Below are 20,341 nucleotides of genomic sequence, written 5' to 3'. Positions count from 1 at the left end.
GAGTGATTCTACACCTCTTTCCCGTCCAGCTTAAAGGCAGGAGGCAGGAATCTTCTACGATAAAAATATCAATCCTGAAAAAAACAAATAAAGGCATTCTCTTTCACCCTAGAAAATGCTTCTTTGATTTGAACCGTAAATAACCAGGTGAAAGGCACCATCATTTTCTAAAACCTTGAGGATCTGCTTGAGTCAGATAAATACACAAGACTAAATTAAAGAAATGCACCCTCTCAAGGTACTGCATCACGCTGTGGGCCCAGCAACCAAACATTTATTCAATAAAGGTTTTATTAATAGTGAGCTTTCAACATGTCATTGCTGGCAGGACTCAGAGGACCCAAGAATGAGTGCGGAGCCAGAGGAAAGCCTGTGTGTCCCCACGAACACATTACCCATGGTTTCCAAATTGGAAGACAGGAATGAGACAGGGGAGGAGGAGCTGTGTTTCAGACACAAAGTTGGAAGTGGTAATAATTTGTAATGGCTTCAGCCAACCATGTACAATGGGAAGATGACAAATGTGTCATTTAGAATGTGCCAGACCAAATACAATAACTTATATTTAATACAGACAGATTCTTCCCGGGTTATTATGCAAAGGAAAGGAGGGTGTGATAACTCTAATTAAATGAAAGGGCCAGCCACTGGTTTAAACTTCTGGAACGTTTCAAATTCTAATATGCTCCTTGGATGTACGTGGGAGGATTCAGAGACTGTAATGAAGCCGTTTAATTTTTATCGAGATGAAACACACGCATCCATACACACACATCCCGGCGGCACGTGGATACCCCGCATTCTGCTACCGGAAGAATCAGGGACTCAGAAAGCAAATTCACTCAGAAAGTGAATTTGATTTTGAATGCTCCCAGGGTGGTGCTGGGCATGCCACAGTCCTGTTGTCGTGTTCTCATGTACTCTGGAATGGCACAAGGGTTAGTGTTCTTGGGGTGAGGGACAGCAGTCAAGTTCTTGCCAGCACAGTGTATAAGCCATCAATTTCTTGATTTGGTAGGAGGCTACCCAAGAGTGCCAAGATTCTTGTCTCCCAATCGTTAGCCAACTTTCTTTACTCTGCGATAAACGAAATCAATTCCAAAAGAACAAGAAAACACCGGATTAGACGTTCTAAACGCCTCTGTGTAGTACATACTGAGCAAATCACAGACTGTCTGAACTGGAAGGGACCTTGGGCAGCCCTGGCTCATCCACCCTAGGACCCGTGGAGAGTCAGTGACTGGCCCAAGGTCACACGACAAATGTGCAGCAGAGTCCAACATCCCTGGCCTGTGGACTTCCTGGCCAATTTATCAAGCATTTTTGGCTGAAAATCTTTGAAAGATCTACTTTGTTATTATTATTAGCTTGGCTCCTGTTCGTTCAAGATAGACTTTTCAAAAATCAAACGTTTCAACATAATGCAAATAGTAAATGGCTTGCCTTATCCGCACCTGTCCCTGCTGATTTAGCAAATAGTCTTCAAGAGAAGGATGGGAGCCCCATCAGACAGAGGATAAAATCCTCACTGAACTTGCCCTAACAATGGATATTTGATTTGTCAGAAGAGAAGTGGAAGAACCCTTGTATACTCAATCTCCTCTGTTCACTGAGAGGAGGTGACCCTCTCTGATTCATCAACTCTTAAGGAATTTGATTCCTAAAATTTAATTTTCTTTATACACACACACACACACACACACACACACACACACAATTAATCTCTCCTTTGAGAAGCTCAGAGGATCTTTCCCCACTTTCTACCTGCAGAGGAAAAATAAAGATTTCAAGATTGAAAACATATCTCCTCAATACCCAAAACATGGAAACAACCTAAGTGTCTACTGACAGATGAAGGGAGAAAGTAAAGGTGGCACATAATTTACGTACAATGGAATATTATTCAGCCATTTAAAAAAGGAAATCTTACCATTTGTGACAACACAGATGAACCTGGAGGACATTATACCAAGCAAAATAAGCCAGACACAGAAGGACAAATACTGCATGATCTCACTTATAAGTGGAATCTAAAAACGTTGACCTCATGAAAGTAGAGAGTTGCATAGTGGTTGCCAGGGTTTGGGGGTGGGGGAAAGGGGAGATATTGGTAAAAATTCCAGGTATAAGATGAGTAGGTTCTAAGGATCTAATGCACAGCACGGTGACTACAGTTAATAATTCTGAACTGTATTCTTAAAATTTGCTAAGCGAGTACGTGTTAAGTGTTCTTATCATGAAAATAAAGTAACTGTGAAGTGATGGATATGTGAATTAGCTTAGTTGTGGTAATCATTTTGCGATATAAAGGTGTATCAAATATCCCATTGTATACCTTAAATACATACAATTTTTACTTGCCAGCTATACTTGAATAAAACTGTGGGAGGAAGCAAAAAATAAACAAATGAAATAAACAAATAAAATTGAAGAAGAAGAAAAAAGAAAACACGTCTCCTACTAAATGCAACGTGATATCCTGGAACAGAAGAAGGACAGAAGCAGAAACACTGGTGCCATTTGAATAAAATCTGAAGTTAAAATCCCTGCACCGTAGCTTATAAAGAGGGGCTGGAAGTGCAGAAATCCCGGTTAAGGGCAGTTTGTATCTCGTAGAGAAGCCGGGGCCTCTTTGGGCTTTCAGTTAAGGGACTTAACACCTTTAATTTTGTGGAAATGTGTCAACAGCTGCAAGTGTTCTAAACTGTCCCTGAAACTCCCGCCCATCCTGCAAGCCCAGGCCCTCCTGAGGCCTCAGAGATGAGGTTCCGCCTCCTCCGTTTTAAATTCCATCCATGGAAAGTCCGTCCCCCTTTCTCCCCGGAGTTAAGGTGACACAAAGCGGCACTCGTTTGCCTGTTGCTTCTGGAGGGTCCAAAGGGGTGTGTTCCAGGCTAGTTATGTGTCTGGCATTGGCCGGAAGGAAGAGGGTCACCCGAGAGGCAAGTGTTCCCTCAGCCTGCTCAGGAAAAGTGACAGGGGTAAGGAGCTGCCGGGATCGCACTGGCTCTCACCCATCCAAGGGCAGTTCTCTCCTATCAACACCACCCCGCCCCCGCCCCCCCCCCCCAAGCAAGGGCAGTTCGGCAGCTTCAAAAGCTGTTCCAAGAGAGTTCAGGTCTGACTCTGGAAGCAACAGGAGTAAACACAGGAGCGAAGGCCTGGTGCTGTTCTGAGTCACCGGGTAGCAGCACCTTGGGGTAGTCGAGGGACGTTCAGGGAGAAGATGCAGAGCGCCATCAACGAGATGGGGGAGGGCCAAACGGAAACTCACTACTGAGCAGCTCCAGCCTTAGAGGTGCCGCAGAGTCTGGGGTGGGAACTGAAGGGAGACTCAGTGTTTTGAAAGTCCAGGTTACCTGAGGCCTTTCCCAAGTCTATCACCTTGGATGATTAAGCTACCTGAGTCCTTTTAAACTGCCATGAAAATTGAATCCACGTTTATAAATGACCATTTGGATCAAGTATCTTTCAAGTATAAATGGATCATCTGGGAACTCCAGACCTTTTCGGGTCAAAGGCTAATGGACTATCTCTTTATAAATAGGTGGAATGTCAGGTAACAGGAAGAGATTGGCTGGGGGGAGGAGACAGAGATGAGGATGCCAGGAAACCCACAAGGAGCTTCGTCCGCTGCACCCCTGAACAATATAAACTCATCCGTCTTTTTTCAGAAGCAGTGAAGAAGTTTCTAAAATCCCCAGGGGCCTCCCTGAGGGGCAGACAGATCAGGAAGCAAATGAGGGAAGCCAAGGTCAGAGGATGGTCATGCCCCAGGTGAACAGTCAGGAAGTGGGTTCAAGATGCACCTGGCCACAGGTCATTAACAGACACAGGAAGTAGCCTGGGGACCTCTGCTGCCTATGCGCTCCCCAGCAGCCTGCAGGCCCTCCGCTGGAGTCCAAAACGCCTGCATAGAGGGGACCCCAGGCAGGGGCGGGTGGTGGGGTGGTGAGAAGCTGGGTCACAGGCAGCCCCAATCCCCTGGGAAGCATTTTCCCTGCAGAAGCAGATTGTGTCACTGTTCCTTTTCCCCAGAACCCTTCACTTTTGGCACACAAAGGTGGTGGTGGTGGTGGAGGTGGAGGTGGTGGTGGTGGTGGTGGTGGTGGTGGTGGTGTGTGTACCCCTGCAAGGGATCCCTGAATCCACACATAAACCAAACGCTCTCCACCTCATACTCCAGTTGATCTGCAATAGCCCTGGGCACGAGACCAGCAAACATGTACATTCCTTTAAACAGCATGATTAAATCCCTAAGAGCTAGTTGTCAGGAGGTTATTTTTCTCAATTAACAGACACAAAAAGTACAACTACTCTCAAGGGGGTGGGGGATTGATTTTTGACATTCAGGCAGATGCCTCCTTCCCAACAAGGTTAGAGACACTTACAGTCCAAGTGAGAACCAGAGGTTATGAGGGGGCAAGTGACGTGTCCCAAGATACATGGCCTGGTTCAATAAACAGCAGGGTCAGGCCAGAACTCTGTGGGTCACCAGACCAGCCTCCCTGGACCAGTCTGAAGCTAACAGAACTTTCTTTCAGGGGCAAAAGCCTAGAGAATAATGAGAATAACAACAGCAGAAGGGGAGGTCACCCACTGATAACTGACTATATGCCAAGCAGAGACCTTCTCTCTTTCAATGCTCATAAGAACCCACAGCCTCTTTCGCACTTTGTAATCACACATTTGCCTAAATGTTTGATAATGCCTGTCTCCCACGCACTAGCCTTTATGCCCCATGAAGGCAGGGTCCATGTCCGTTTTGCCCACCACTATATCCCAAGCGCCTGGCATCTATTTGCTCAAAAAACTAGATGTTCCTGTTTTAAAGAAATACTTTTAAGAAAAACGGTACCCAGAAAGGTCAAGCGATTTGCCTAAGGACACACAGCATGGACTTAATGCCAATATGAGGAGCTTTGCCACTCTGTCCCGTACTCACCCCCAAACCAGAGCCCTACCTTGACGGCCTCAGCGTGGGTCACCCGGTCCAGGGATTTGTCGTTGACACGCAGAATCTGGTCCCCGACTTGCAGCCCTTCCTTCTCGGCCAGAGAGCCTGGCTCCACCAGCGACACATAGATGCCCACGCCATGCTCCGAGCCCCCGCGGATGCTGAAGCCCAAGCCCTCGTGGGCCTTGGCGCGCCGCAGGCTCACTAGGCGCACCTCCCCGGGCCCCGCGCCGTCGGGGCCGCCCCAGGTGGGTTGCCTGTAGGAGGAGGTGGCGGGCAGGTAGAGACCCTCGGCAGTGTATTGGTCGAAGAGCAGCTGGTCAGAGCGCGGGATGACCAGCCGCAGCATGGGCAGCAGACGCCGCTTGACCGGGCTGTCCAGCAGCACGCGCAGGGTGCGCACCAGGTCGAAGACGTTGCGGCGCGCGTGGTAGGCGTTCAGACAGTGCGTGAACTGCTCCCGCTCCGCCTCGCTCAGCAGCGCCGTCAGCGCCTGGTGCAGCTGGCGCACGTTGGCAGACAGCAGTCGCAGCCCCGCGCCCCCGCCGCCCGCCCCGGCCGCGGAGCCCAGCGAGCCGGTGGAGGACGAGCTCACCGACAGGCCGTCCAGCTGCGCGTTCATCTCCCCGCCGAGGGCCGGGCGGGCTCGGGGCGCGCGGTGGGGCAGCCGCTGCACTCGCTGGCACTGGCGCGACAGCTGGATCCCCGGGAGCGCGGAGATCGCAGCCGGAATCTGGGTTTGGGAGCTGGGGGGACGCCGAGACAGGGGCTGGATCCTGGGAGACGCAGAGACGGCTGCCGGAGTCTGGGCTTGGGCGGGGCGGGGGGTGGGCACGGAAACAGTGCCTGAATCCTGGGGGTATCGCGGAGACCAGTGCTAGAGTCCCGGGCGCGCGAAGACGGAGGGGGTCGCGAAACTGGAGTCCTCGGGGCGCAGAGACGGAGGCTGGAGTCCAGAGGACGCGGAGATAGCGGCTGAAGTCCGGGCAAGGCGGAGACGGCGGCGGGGTTCCAAGGGACAAAGAGTTGGCGGCTGGAGCCCTGAGGTCGCGGCTACTGCGGCTGGAGTCCGGGGGGACACGGAGAGAGCAGCTACATTCTGGAGGGCACAGAGACGACGGGTGGCTGCAGTGGGGTGGGGGGGTGCCCAGCAAAGCTGACCGCCCCGTCACACCATGCCCGGGGCTCCCCCAGCCGGGCCGCCCGTTCCTCTCGGGCTGGGGGACCCCAAAGTCATAAGTTGGGGTGGGGGGCGCTCTAGCCCCAGAGCCCCCCGAATCGCAGCTGATGGAGCCGCACGGGCGTCCGGCAGGGGGTGCGGGGCATGTCCGGGGCAGCCCTGGGAGGCAGCAGCCCGGGGACCCCTGCGCCCCCCGAACCCCCGCGCGCAGACGGAGCCGCGCGGCCGCGAGCCGGGACTTTGAGAACTGTTGAGCAGCCCCGGGGCCGATCTTCCAGCGAGTTCCGACGCCGTCGCTCTCGCCAGCCCAGTCTTGGCCCCGCCCCCTTGCCCCTCCCCCTCTCCCGCCCCCTCCCCCCCGCGGACTCTTCAGGAAATGACGTCCGGCTTCGCGCCTGGCGGTTGCCTGGAGACGGGGTGAAACAGTCCAACCCCAGGAAAGAAAGGGGTGAAAGTGCGGGTAGGGGTGGGAGGATAATGCGAGTCCCCCCCTTCTCCAGCCGCGGGCCGGGGGGGCTGGACCTCAAAAACTGCTTTTCCGCGATCGAAGCCTGTTCGTCAGGATCGCTTTGGTGCACCTAGCAAACTAGCTAATTCACAACTGGGGGGGGGGGCGGGGATTAACCAACTTTTTGACCCTAAAATACTAAATGCTTCAGGCTCAATTTTCACCTTGAAAGCTCGCGGTCCCTTTTTGCACACACTAACATTCAAGTTCCTGTGTTTATGCGGACGATTGTTGGGCACCTACTGTGTGCAAGAAACCGATCTCTTCAAGCATATACTGGTGTCTGCAGGAGCCAACTCCAGTGCAGGGATAGATCAGACTGGACTCCTGCCCGATCTCCAGTAGGTGGGAAAAACGTTTTCACAAATATAAAGTGGACACAACACACACACATGCAGATAAAATAGAAAACTGGAGATATTGGAATAAGGTGGGTGGATTGTATCAATGTCAGGATCAGGGTTGTGATCTTGTCAACACTGGCGGAAACCGAGTGAAGGGTATATGGGATGTCTGTATTATTCCTTACAACTGCATGTGAATCTGCAATTATTTCAAAATAAACGTTTTTTTAAAATGTGTATGAAGTGGGTTGGGAAAAAAGTATTCTATGCCTTCCCATACCAAGACAAATGGGAAGATACTCCAAGGCTGGTTTAGAGACTCTCATCCCCGTCGCCCCCCAATACAATCTAAGGGAAGCCTGTGCTTTTATTCAGAGGTGGCTTTCTAAGGAGCCCAGTAGTGACCTCCACACACACACACACACACACACACACACACCCCTACCTCGCACACATCCCCTCCAACCTGAATTGTCTCTCCTAATCTATCTTCTATAGAAAGACATATTTTCCCTACAAATATTCTGGAATTGCCATTCTAGAACCACCTGACTTCTATCTGGGAGAGGGAGAGATGGGGTGTCACCTGAAGGAGTAGGTCTGAGCTGGACCCAGAAGGATGGAGCATTGCTTCATTCATTTACTTATTTGATCACTCTGCATTCACCATTTTCCAATCACCTATTCTGTCCTGGATCTTGTGCTGAGTGTTGGAGACCCCAATTAAAAAAATGAAATCTCTTAGCTCAAGGAAGTTAGTCTAGCAGGGAAGAAAGACCACATAAATTAAGGTAAAAACGAGTATGATAAGTGTTGTAACGGCTGAGACAGCCCAGCTTTATGGGAGGAGAAAATGGTAAGGACTTTATCAATCAAAGAGGTGACACCTGAATGAAGGGAATGGATTTTCTTTTTTGGACAATGGGGAAACATGGAGGGATTTTGTACCCTGTTAGCTTAGTGCATTCCCAGAACTGAGGCTAGGAATTGAAGTTATATTATTCTCCCCAGATTGTCAATTCTCTTCTTCATTTCCCTAAAACAGAGCTTGATTAAATTAATGCCCAGTGAACATGTTTGAGAGGGTGTCTTAAACAGCCAGTGTCTTGGACATGCATCTGACAGCTCTGTTACAGCAGTTAATGATTTTTATCTTTCTTTCTCCCTCTTAACTGCCATTGAAGCCTTGACGTAACTAGCCAAAGGTATTTAAGAAAAAAAGCAATCTCCCTCACCCCCAAAATATATTAATGGCAAACCTCAAAATGCCACCAGACAGGGCTTCATTGTATGCAGTTCAGGTTTTCTGCAAATGTATTTCATGCTAAGCTTTCGCTTACTTTGTGTTCTAATTATAATTATTGTGATTGGCTTGATAAATGCATCCCAGGAGCTAAGATCCCCATTCCCAACATTTTATTTCTGTGCAGAGGATATTTGCAAGAAGGTGTTTTGCTTTAGGCAGCAGAAGCTACTGCTGAACACAGGTCTTAGTTGAAAAAGAAACGTTTCCTTCTGCAAACATCAGAGACCATCTGGGATGCTGTGCTATTGTTTAATGTCATAGAGGCCAATTTGGGGGGCAGACAAGTGCAAGAACATGGAAAAAGAACTCATTGGGGTTTCTTCCAGCCATCTTGCATGACCTCCTTCGTTATCAGTTTGCACTGGGTACCCTTGGATGCGAGGCAGTGTGTAACTGTGCTCAAACCTCAAGAATCCTATTTCATGTCTGAAGATGTGTTTGTCGTTCAGAAATAAGCTCTTGGAAACCCAAGATGCCTGCGCTTCTGAGGGCTGCACTGCCTCCAGCCTTCAAGACCTGGAAGGAAACCCTGAGTACGTGAGCAGACCTGGCTTTGGTTGCATACTGCCCTCTTCAGAAGGAAAACAGAATTCTCCTGTGTCCGCTGCAGGCTTCCCGTGGCTGTCTTCACCAAAGCCACTTTTAATATAGTCCATTATTGTTACCCAACTCTGGCAAATCAATGCCCTTCTCCTGTGGATACTCCTGGAAACTTGGACTGGAGCAGTTGAAAAGACAGAGGGAAGAAGAGTAAATTGTATTCAACTCAGAAGTGCTTTGTGTTGAACGGGATTTTTGGTGGTTTATTTCTCATGTGCCTTTGCTTTAACCAAGGGACAACATATCGAATTGCACACTGGATATTGGGCAGAAAACCATTATTCCAACCTCAGAACGTCCCTTTACTAGTTGAGAGACCCATGGCAAATGGCTTCCCTGCTCATCTGTAAAATGAAGCTTCTAAACCTTCCCTGCGTCTCCAGAGCACAGCTGTAAATACCACGTCCTGTGCAGTAAGTGAAAGCACGACGCATCGCATAGGTTCGCCTAACGTTGTTAGTTTCTCCTCTTTTCTATGGAACTTTTTGAAATCCTTTTTCTATTTCATAGTCATTTGGAGCTTCTCCCCTTCCCTCTTATCTACTGGAAGGTATCCTGAGAAGACAATAGAGGTTAATTTCATTGGAGATGCATTTCCCATGGGACATATAGAAAAATATAGCTAATGTTTATTGAGTGCCAGACCCTGTTTTAAACATTTGTAAAAATTTTAACTCACTCAGCCTCCCAATTATTCTGTAAAGAGAGATACTACCACCACCACTACCACAACCATCATCATCATTCTGGTAAAACAGACAGAAAACCGAGATGTAGGGACATGACTAACCCCAAGGTTACAGCGGTAGCTGATGAAAGAGTTGGGATTTGAACCCAGGCCATCTGGCTCCAGAGTTCTTACTCAGTCACTGTGCTTTGCAGCCTCTCAGGTGTTTGGTTTGAAGACGCTAAAAGGTACCCTATGCGAGCGGCATAAAGACCACATTTCTTGCAAGGTGGGCTGGGCATGTCAGAGTTTAAAAACAAGTCACACACTAATGGCTCCTGGTTGGTAAGCTGACATTCTATGGTGGAGAGAATGAGCAGGGGGTTAATAAAAAAGATATCATTGAGAGAGATGGAGATGAAGAGGATTGGGGGACCCCCAGGGCTCTCAGTCTGGACAAAGGAGGAGGACACTCAAAGCCATCTGGTGTAGGGTGTCCTAGGGAGCCTCTCCCAGCTCTGGGATCCCTAAAGAAAGAAGGTTAGCCACTGGAGTTATCACTTCTGCTCCAGTACCACAGCCTATCTCTTCCCTGAAATATCAGTGGGGATGGTATCAGCAGAGAAAAGGAATGCATTCGCCTCTATGACTAGTAGATAACGCAGACAGTATTGGTGGAAGTGCAGGGAGATAAGAGAGAGGCAAGAAAAAGAGAAAGCACAAAAACCTCAGGAGAAGAAGAGAGATACAGGTATTTATCTTAGCCTGGGTATAACCTCCAAAGAGTCTGTCTCATGGTAATGGAGAATCATGTGGTGTTTGTGCTAGAAAGACGTTAGAGCACAGAGTTGATCTCCAGGTTCAGAGCCCATCTCTGAAATTTGTTGCCTGTGTGACCTTGGGCAAGTCATGGAGGGCTTTTGCACCTGAGTGCCCTTACCTGTAAAATGGGGCCAGTGGCACTGCCATTAGTGTTATAATGAATATCAATTGAACTCAGGTATGCAAAGTGCTTATCGCCCTGCCTGGCATGTACCAAGCACTTCCACAAGGCTTGGCATCTGTCTCGGTCAAAGCTCTTACTGCACGGGAGGCTCTCAAGAACAGGACCATAGCTCCTTCACCTCTGTGTTGGGTGCTCAGCTCCAGGACAAGCACATAGTAAGTGCTCAGTAATTACTGTTGAACGCATCCTTAGTTCTCTTCCTCTCCCACCCTTGGTTACGGATAGGACCGTCAAGGCTGGAGAAGGTCATTGTCTGGTCCACAGTCCCAGTGGCAGCTAGAGGTGTCTGTCCCAGGCTTTCTGATTTGTAGCTAAAAGGAAAATTTACTGAATGCTTCCAAAGAGCTAAGCCCTTTACAGGTGTTATTTCTTTTTAATCCTCACAACGGATCCTGTGAAACGGATATTATTATGATCCCCACTTCACAGATGAGGAAACTGAGTGTCTAGGCTATGAAGTGGTTTCCCCAAAGTCTGTGTTGTTAACCCCCCACCACGCTTGCCCACTACATGTTCTCACTGTACCTTGTCTTAAGACAGATGAGATTGCGGCTGACTTCTCTCACACAGCTTTGGGGAAACAGCAAACCCTGATGGCAATAATAAATGGCAGGGAGCTGATCTGTGGGCTGGAAAGAGGCAGAGCGGTGGAATTGACTTTATCAGGAGTGCTTGTGTAATCCGATTGCTACGAAGTCTGGAAGGGCTTCTTTAATCAGAGGATTATATATTAGTTACACAGGGACACTCACTCCACACATCAGCTTGGTTCAGATTAGAGAAGCCCCCAGCAAAAACGTCCTTACCATGCACACATCCACGTGGTTAACTGGGGCATCAATTCATGCCTTCACTCTGTCCATTCACTCATCATTCAAATTTTCCTTAGCTCCTCCTCTGTTCTGCCAGGCAACTGTTCTGGGGATCCAGTAAGGACAAGACCACCATGGTTCCCGCCCTCCTGGAGCAGACATTCGGGAGATGTCGTGTTGTGTGCATCAAACTTACTAATGGGTGGCTGGAGGGGAGCGTGATGAGCCCTGGTGTGAGGGTCCCAGACAAGGCTCCCCAGCTGGCATCCCCTTCTCTGAGCCTTCTTTCAGCATCACAGCAAAGGATCAGTACTGCAGACAGACTTGGTTAAATAATTCCAGCTTATATAACCCTAGAGGAATCGCGTCACCTCTCCGAGCCTCAGTTTCTTCATTTATTAAAAAAAAAAAAAAAAAAAAAGAGCTATAGAAAGGGCTATATAAAAAAAAGGAATAGTTGGAAGGCTAGTGAAGATAATGCTTGTAAAGCAGGTAGTGCAGTGCCTGGGACCAGGGGAGGTCCGGTCTGCTCTAGGAATTGCTTTCAGAAAATAACTCCTTAGCTTGCCTTGCCTGTATTGATCCTGTAAAACGTTTTGGTTTTTAATAGCCAGGTGCTTTAAATTTCTGGTTAATTGCCTCATTTCCTCACTGCTCCTCAAGCAGACTTTTTGTTTTGTGTGTTTTTATTTTTAACTTCAGTCTTCCGGGATTCTGAAAAAGAACGCTGTCCTTGGGATCCTCTGTATATTATTGGCCAAGTCCTTTCTCTCGTGCCCCAGTCTTGCCATCTGTACAACGAGGGGCTTGGGAGGCAGGGATCAGCAGACTTTTCTAGCTCTAAGAATTAAGTGTTTGTTCCTAGGGCAGAAGAGGAGAAGGGGAGGGGAAGACAAGGACGAGGGGGAGGCATGAAGAGTTTTCTGGGGGTTCTGAGCAGATTTAGGTGTAGAATTCTGTCTCTGGCTCCACGCTGAATGATGACTCTTCCTCTGACTGGTTTGAAGTTCCTAATGTCTCTTTGCCTCCGGGTTTCAAATAGCAGCTAATGGTCCTAGCTGCCTTTCAGCAGGTTTTGTGATTTTTGCCTTTGACTTTGGCCATCCTCAAAGAAACTCGGCAGACATTGTTATTACATTTACTTGGCAAATTGTGTCAAAGAATCTATAACTGTTACAGAAGAATGCCCGCTCTCTGCATTCTTCTTTATTCCTTGGAAATTTGATATGCTTATTGACCATCTATGAAGGTAACAATACATGGCGTTCTAATATCCTAGAATTATAGATTTTTTTAAAATCAAGTGGAGCCTTAAATCATACTCATTCATTCATTCAACAAACATGTATCAGGTGCCTACTATGTGCCAGGCACCATGTGGGGCTGAAAGAGCTGAACTCTAGTCCTTGTTTTCATGGCTTCCATCTACTTGGGAATAATATATAAAGAATAATACTGGCTATGTGTTGTAATAGAATGTATTAGTTATCTATTGCTGTGTAACAAATTATAACAAATTTGGGAGCTTAAACAATGCACATTTATTATCTCATAGTTTCCATGGGTCAGGAGTCTGGGGATCGTCTATCTGGTTCCTCAGCTCAGTATCTCAAAAGACTGCAATCAAGGTGTTGGCAGGGCTGTGTTCTCATTCGAAGGCTTGATTAGGGAAGGATCCACTTTCAAACTCATTCAGTTGATGGCAGAGTTTATCTTTCATGACAGTGTCATGGAAGACCCCACCATTTTGCTGACTGTTGGCTAGGGGCTGCTCTCTGACTCTAGCTGCCATTCACAGTTTTTCGCCATATGGCCCACACATGGCAGCTGACATCTTCCAAGCTAGCAAGGGAGTCTCTCTCTCTCCAGCCTACTAAGATGGAGTCTTCTATAATGTAAGGTAATCTTAGGAGTGCCATCCCATCATCTTTGTCATAAAAGGTAACCCAATCAAGGGAGTGACACCGTATCGCTTTTCATATACTATTGGTTAGAAGCAAGTCACTGGTTCTGCCCATACTGATGGGGAGGGGATTATAAAAGGGTGTAACTCATTGTGGGGGTCACCTTAGGGTGCGGCCGTCACATAGAAAATGGACAAAGTGTAACAACTGCCCAGAGGAGGAAGCCCTGATTCTTCCAAATGAAGTCAAGAAGGCCTCCTGAAAGAGGGGACATTTGAAGGGTAACGCTGGGAGGGTGAGTAAGGGGTCACCGGGTAGACATGCTGGGAAGGACACTCTAGGAAGAAGCAACAGCATGAACAAAGACACCAAGGCAGGAAAGAGTGCAAATTGTTCAGGGAACTGCAAGGAAGTTCTGCATAGTTGGATTCAGCAAGCTTGTGGCCGGAGATTCGGCTGGAGAAGGGGGTGGGCAGAGGCAAATCATGATGGACATGGAATGCTGAGCTCAACGATTTTGACAGTATCCTCAAAGCAACAGAGAGACATCAATTTGCCAGTGTGGATTCCGATTCTTCCTAGAGGAGCATCTGGCACCTTCTCTAACATTTCTCGAAGATCTACACACTTTTTCATAAAGAATCCTCAGTGAGGGTGGCACTCTTTCAAGGGTATGATAGACACTAGAGCTTGCTAAAAATATGTCTGCACCTCCACGGCATACCAAACCATAGACTGTTTATATTGGAAGGGACTTTCAAACTTCATGCAGGCCAGTGACTGCCCTTTCTCCTCATGGCAATCTGATGCAGAAAAGTGTGGCAGGCAGCAGAGTCAGACTGAGCGAGGTTCAAATCCTGGTTCTGCCACTCACCTTCTGGTAAGACCTTGAGCAAGTGAGTCACCTCATCCATGAAATGCAGACAGTAAAGAATGCAATGAGGATCCAATGTAATTGTAGATGCCAGGTACTCATCTAGCGTACAGTGTGTGTGTTAGTTTGTTAGGGCTACCGTAACAGAGTGCCATAGACTGAGCGGCTTAAACAACAGAACTTTATTTTCTCACAGTTCTAGAGGCTGAAAGTCTGAGATCAAGGTGTCGGCAGAGTTGTTTCTTTTGTGGCCACTCTACTTGGCTTGTAGATGGTTGTCTGCTCTGTGTGTCTTCACATGGCCTTCCCTCTGTGTGGGCATGTCTGTGTCCAAATTTCCTCTTCTTATGAGGACACAAATCGTACTGGATTAGGGCTTACCCTAAAGATCTCATTTTAACGCATTTACTTCTTCAACGACCTTGTCTCCAAATATAGTTATGTTCTGAGGTACTGGGCTTAGGATTTCAACATATGAATTTGGGTGGGGGAACACAATTCAGTTCACGATAGTATACTCTCAACTAAGGTTAGATGCTTCTTCCTCTGCGTCTGATTGGTGAAAATCCTTATGTTCCAATTTCAGCTATGATTTCTCAGCCTCTCTTAACTATTCCATGAGAACTAGTTTGTCTCATCAATAACCTTCCAGAAGGACGTGTGTTGACACCTCGCTCTGTAAATAACAATAACAGCTAGATAGTCCGTGATGCTAACCCAACACCACTGAGATATGCCCGACGAATCCATTGAATAACCTTTCCTTAATTTAATCCGATGGCAGTAATTTTCGGGAACACGCCATTACGAGGGAGCAGTGTGATCTCCAGGGCTTCTTGATGCCTAATTAAAAGGCAGCACAGCGAAAAGGAGGCTGCAGTTACATCTCAGAATCACGTTGTCCTGATTTGGGAGTTGGAGGAAAGGAGTTTTTTACTGAACTCTGAGGAGGATGGGAAACTGAAGCCCCAGAATGTGGTCAGGGGAGACTGTGGGAGCCTCTGCTGGTCACGTGGAGAAGGCTCTATGCCTATGTTTTTGCTTGTCAGAATAAGCCAAGGTCATTGCTCTTTCCTTACAGGTGATGGGCCTGAAAGCCTGCCCACGGGCTGAGATGGTCATTGGCTGAGGAATTTCGGGGAAGGCTGATCCGTTTTTAATATTAACTCATTCAGCAGCACCTTCTTATTGAAGATTTATGAGGTGCTGCTGACGGTGGACATAATGTAAAAATAACTGATCATTTATAAATACCTCTAAATCATGGGTTCTTAACTTGGGGCTTGTGCTTCCGTGCATCTGTGAAGTCCCTGGAATTGTGTACATATTTCTTCTGTGTGTGTGTATTGATGTTTCGTTCCTCTAAATTCTCTGGTCTACGAGCCCCAAAGATTAAGACCTCCCTATTCCAAATAATATTTACTTCTATATACTGAGCGCTTACTCTGCATCAGGTACATTACGTTGCTTTCTTCATTTAACACTCATGTCAACTCTCCCATCTTTCTCTATCATCCCTGTTTCATAGACAAGAAAACTGAGGCTGGGAGTCTAAGCCTTCAAGAGGCAGAGCCTGGATTTTGTCCATCCACGCAACAAACACTTATTGAATACACACTAAGCACCATGCATTATTCTAAGAAGCAGGGATGCAGTGGAAAATAAAACAGAAAAAGTCTTTGTTCTCATGGAATTGACATGCTAGGGAGACCTGAACAATCTACTGAGATTACTGCTACTAGATTGAAACATGCTGTTATACTATCTTATTTCTATCTATACGATAGCATGGAACCGTTATCAACTGCCGCAACAATGCTGCATAACAACCAACCACCAAATTTCAGCGGCATCCAATAATAAATACCTCCTCGGGGTCAGGCGGAGGGGTTCTGCTGATCTGGGTCTGCGTGGCTGCTTTGGGCTAGGGTCACATGTGCGTCTGTCAGTCAGCTGGCAGATCACCTGGAGTCTGGCTGGCTGTGCTGACCTCAACTGGGATGCCTCTTCTCGGCTCCATGTGGTGGCTCATCCTCCAGTTGGCTGACCTGACCTGGCTGTCTCTCAGCAACGCAAGAGAGAGAGAGAGTGCAGAACCACATTGCCACCACGTTCTGTTGGCAAAGCAAGTCACAAGGCCCGTCCAGATTCAAGGTGCGGGGCAGGGCGGGGGGGGGGGGTTGGGGGGGAAGGGGTTTAGACTCTGCCTCGCAATGAAAAGAACTGCAAAGTCACATTGCAAGGGGCATGGATACAGGGAAGGGAACAACTGGGACTATTCTTGCAATTAATCTACACAAAACAGGCTGTAGTGGGGGGGATAGTGTCCCTCCCACCCCACCAAATTCACGCGCATCCGGAATTTCAGAATGTGACCTTATTTGGAACAAAGGTCTTTGCAGAAGTAATTAAGTTAAAGATCCTGAGATGGAATCATCCTGAAGGTGAGCTCTAAATCCAATAACTAGTGTCCTTATAAGAGAGAAAAGAGGGAGGCTTGGCACACAGAGGCATGAAAGGAGGCCAGGAGAAGACTAAAGCAGAGGTTGGAGTTAAGCTGACAGCAGCCAAGAATACCACGGGTTGCCAGCAGCCACCAGAATCTAGGAGAAAGGCATGGAATGGATCCTCCCTCAGAGCATCCGGAAGGAACCCACCCGGCCAATGCCTTGATTTGGGGTTTCTGGCCTCCAAACCAGGAGAGAAGAAATTTCTGTCCTTTTAAGCCACTCACTTTGTGGTCATGTGTCACAGCAGGCATAGGAAACTAATACACATGGTTAATAACAATTATTTAAAGTTGCTGTGCTTCAAGCGTTATAGTGTTTGACTCTCCCCATTTTAGAGATGGGAAACTGAAGTTGAAAAGGTATGACGACTTGCTCAGGGTCCTTCCCTAAGACAGGTGGCGGAGGGACTCAAATTCAAGCAGCCTGGTGTGGGCAGGACTTCTCACACTTCGACACGCACAGGAATCTCCCAGGCATCTGTTACAGTGCAGATCTCAGTTGATGAGATGAGATGAGATGGGACCCGGGGTTCTGTGCTTCTCACGGGCTCCCAGGTGATTCCAATGCCATGGTGCCTGGACCCTCACCTGAGCAGCAACAGTGTAGTGGGGGACGGGCACTGGGCACTGAAGATCCAGATTCAGGATTCCATCCTGAGTCCTGGCTCCGCTATTGCCTCACCGTGGACCAGGAGTAAGTGGCTGAATTGCTTCACTTTTCACAGTGGGAGTAAACTGACGATGATCATTCCCACCCACCTCAGATTGAATGAGGTGAGGGGAGGATGAGGGGTGAGCAGTGGAAGTTCATGGAAGGTTTTCAGGGACAATTTCCCTTTCTCTGGGTCTTGGTTTCAGATTCATAGATGCAGTATGGCTCCACAATTAGGAGCAAAACACAGGCCATAGAGTCAGACTGACCTTGGATTAAACCCTGACTCACCTGCTTCTGAAAGCTTCAGTTTCTGTGTCTATAAAATGGACATACACATCTTACCTGCCTTCCTTGTGTGGTCTTCTTGAGGATTCAGTCAGTCAATGCATGTAACGTGATAAGCACAGTGACTTCCACATGGTTAGTCCTCAGTAAATGCCACATAAACATAATAATAATTAATTCAGTTAATATGTTATTGTTATTATTGTTAAATCAAAATGAGATGATGAACTTGGAAGCCCTCTATAAACCTTCAAGACAGCAAACAGAGGTGAAGATAAATGGTCTCAAGGCATGTGAATTCAAATTTGCCCTTTTGACCCCTCTCCTCAGAAAGCTGTTTAGGATGGAGACCACCCAGGGCCCAGCACTGAGCTGCGAGGGCAAGTCCTAGAAAAGGAGGCTTAGCAGTGGATTCCTGTTCCCCTGACCTCTGCTCAAGAAGGGACTTAGACAATTACACTACAATGAGGTGGGTGTTCAGGGAGAAGGTGACCGTGGCACAGAACGGGCACCTAGCCCAACATGGGGGCTGCAAGTCAGGAAAGACTTGCTACAGGAGACAGTGGCTGAGCTGAATCTTTTTTTTTTTCTTCTTCTTCTTTTTTTTTTATTGAGCTGAATCTTAAAGGAGAAGTCAGGTGAAGAGAGTTGGTTGGAGAAGGTGCTGTGGAATCGAAGCCAAGCTTCTTCATGCAGTTTAAGGAATGAGTGGGGGTCTGCCGTATGGTGAAGGTGGAGAAATGCAAACCTGACCGAGGGTGTCATTTCTTTTGCAGAAACCCCGTTCAACCAATAAAAGTCAGAAAAGAGGTTCCACCTCGTTTGAGAGCAGGGAATTGCTGATTAAAACAACGAGACATCATTTCACACCATCAGATTGGCAAAAATCAAAATATCTGACATTACCAAGTATTGGCAAGAGTATGGTGCAAGAGGTACCGCCTACAGGGCTGGTGGGAGCGTAAATTGGCACGACTGCTGTGGAAGACTACTTGGCAATCTCTAGTAGACTTGAAGACTTGCCCAATCTATAATCCAGCAGCTCCACAGCTTGACACAGCATGTTCCCCAGAGGAACTCTCGGACTTTTGTGCCAAAAGTGTGTCAGTTAGTTTCTGCTGCAGAACAAACCACCCTTAGACAATAATCATTTCTTCAGCTCATACTTCTGTGGGTCACCTGGGCAGTTCCTCTGGTCTGGCCCACCTTGACTGATCTCTGCTGGGCTCTATCATGTAGGACTGGCAGCTCACTCACATACCTGTGGGATCACTGGCTGTTGGCTGGGGTGAAAGGTGTGGCTGGGCCACATGTCTCTTGTCCTCTGGCTCCATGCACGATTAACACCCTTGCCTGGTACAGGGGTGTCCTTAATAAATGGGAGCTGTCGTCACACTTGCCTGCTGAATGAACTGATAACCTGGTTTAGGGAAAGGTAGGCTTAGAGGTTTTATTCTTCTTCTTTCTTTCTTTCTTCTTTTTAATAACAGCTTTATTGGAATATTATTCATGTACCATACAATTCACCCACTTAAAGTTAACAATTCAGTCATTTTGAAATGTATTCACAGAATTGTGACAGCATCACCACAATCAATTTTAGAACATATGCAATCACCCCAAAAAGAAACTCCATACACTTTGGCCACCGGACCCCCAATCCTCTATCCCCCTGAGCCCTAGGCAACCCCCAATCTACTTTCTGTCCCTAGAGATTTGCTTATTCTAGATAGTTCATATAAATAGAATCAAACAATATGTGGCTTTTGTGACTGGCTTCTTTCACTTAGCACAATGTTTTCCAGGTTCCTCCATGTGATAGCCTATATTAGTACTTCATTCTTTTGTAGCAGAGTCATATTCCGCTGTATGGACAGATTACATTTTTGTTTATCCATGCATCAGTTGAGGTACATTTGGGTTATTTCTACCTTTTGGCTATTATGAATGCTGCTGCTTAGAAAATTCATGTACAGGTTTTTGTGTAAATATATATTTTCATTTCTCTTAGGAGTAGAACTTCTGGGTCATATGGAAACTCCATGTCTAACAGAACTACCAGATTGTTTTCCAGAGAAGCTGCACGAAGCCTTAGGGAGTTTATAGCTCTCAAGTCAGCCTTTTGGGTTCTTCAAGGCTAACACCTGTTCGTGTAACTTTTAGTTCCTTCTTTGCTATTCTCGTTTGTTTTGTTTCTGTGATGGCTTTTTACAAACAAGGATTCAGGTGTGATATGGCTTCAGGTCCACTTCAGTTGACAGTGTTTGGGCAGCTCTGACTATGCCTCCTGCTGGCCTCTGAGGCCCCAACAGGATTTACAGCCAGTGGCTCCCTCGCCTACATGCTTTCATAGGGCTCCTGGGGAATCTTTCTGTTCCCAGTTCTATTTCATTCCTGTTGCCTCTTCTGTAGAGCCTTCCACACCGCCACTCCTCCGCCAGGCCACCGGAGAAAGGCATGGAAGTCATCCAACCAAATCCCATTTCTCGTTGGGGACTGAGGCAGGATGAGGGGGGACAGGGAGGTTGTGATAAAAACATAAGTTGAGGGCTTCCCTGGTGGCGCAGTGGTTGAGAGTCCGCCTGCCGATGCAGGGGACACGGGTTTGTGCCCTGGTCTGGGAAGATCCCACATGCCGCGGAGCGGCTGGGCCCGTGAGCCATGGCCGCTGAGCCTGCACGTCCGGAGCCTGTGCTCCGCAACGGGAGAGGCCGCAGCAGTGAGAGGCCTGCGT

General features: G+C 47.6%; 1 protein-coding gene across 6 annotated transcripts in view; it reads right to left on the bottom strand.

Moving 5' to 3' along the window:
* Positions 1 to 5,579, bottom strand: part of WHRN (whirlin) — a gene marked incomplete at its 5' end in the record, with an annotated part of 87,628 nt that extends 82,049 nt beyond the window's left edge. For all 6 annotated transcript variants that reach the window (XM_082656653.1, XM_082656654.1, XM_082656655.1 and 3 more), the window contains one exon: positions 4,965 to 5,579. In XM_082656653.1, the coding sequence (XP_082512779.1) occupies positions 4,965 to 5,579 (615 nt within the window). The remainder of the gene's footprint in view (positions 1 to 4,964) is intronic.
* Positions 5,580 to 20,341: the final 14,762 nt, after the last annotated feature.

Source organism: Grampus griseus (assembly GCF_964374135.1).
Source record: "Grampus griseus genome assembly, chromosome: 6".
NCBI lineage: Eukaryota > Metazoa > Chordata > Mammalia > Artiodactyla > Delphinidae > Grampus > Grampus griseus.
The sequence above is the reverse complement of the archived record's forward strand: the minus strand, read 5'-3'. Positions and strand labels throughout refer to the sequence as shown.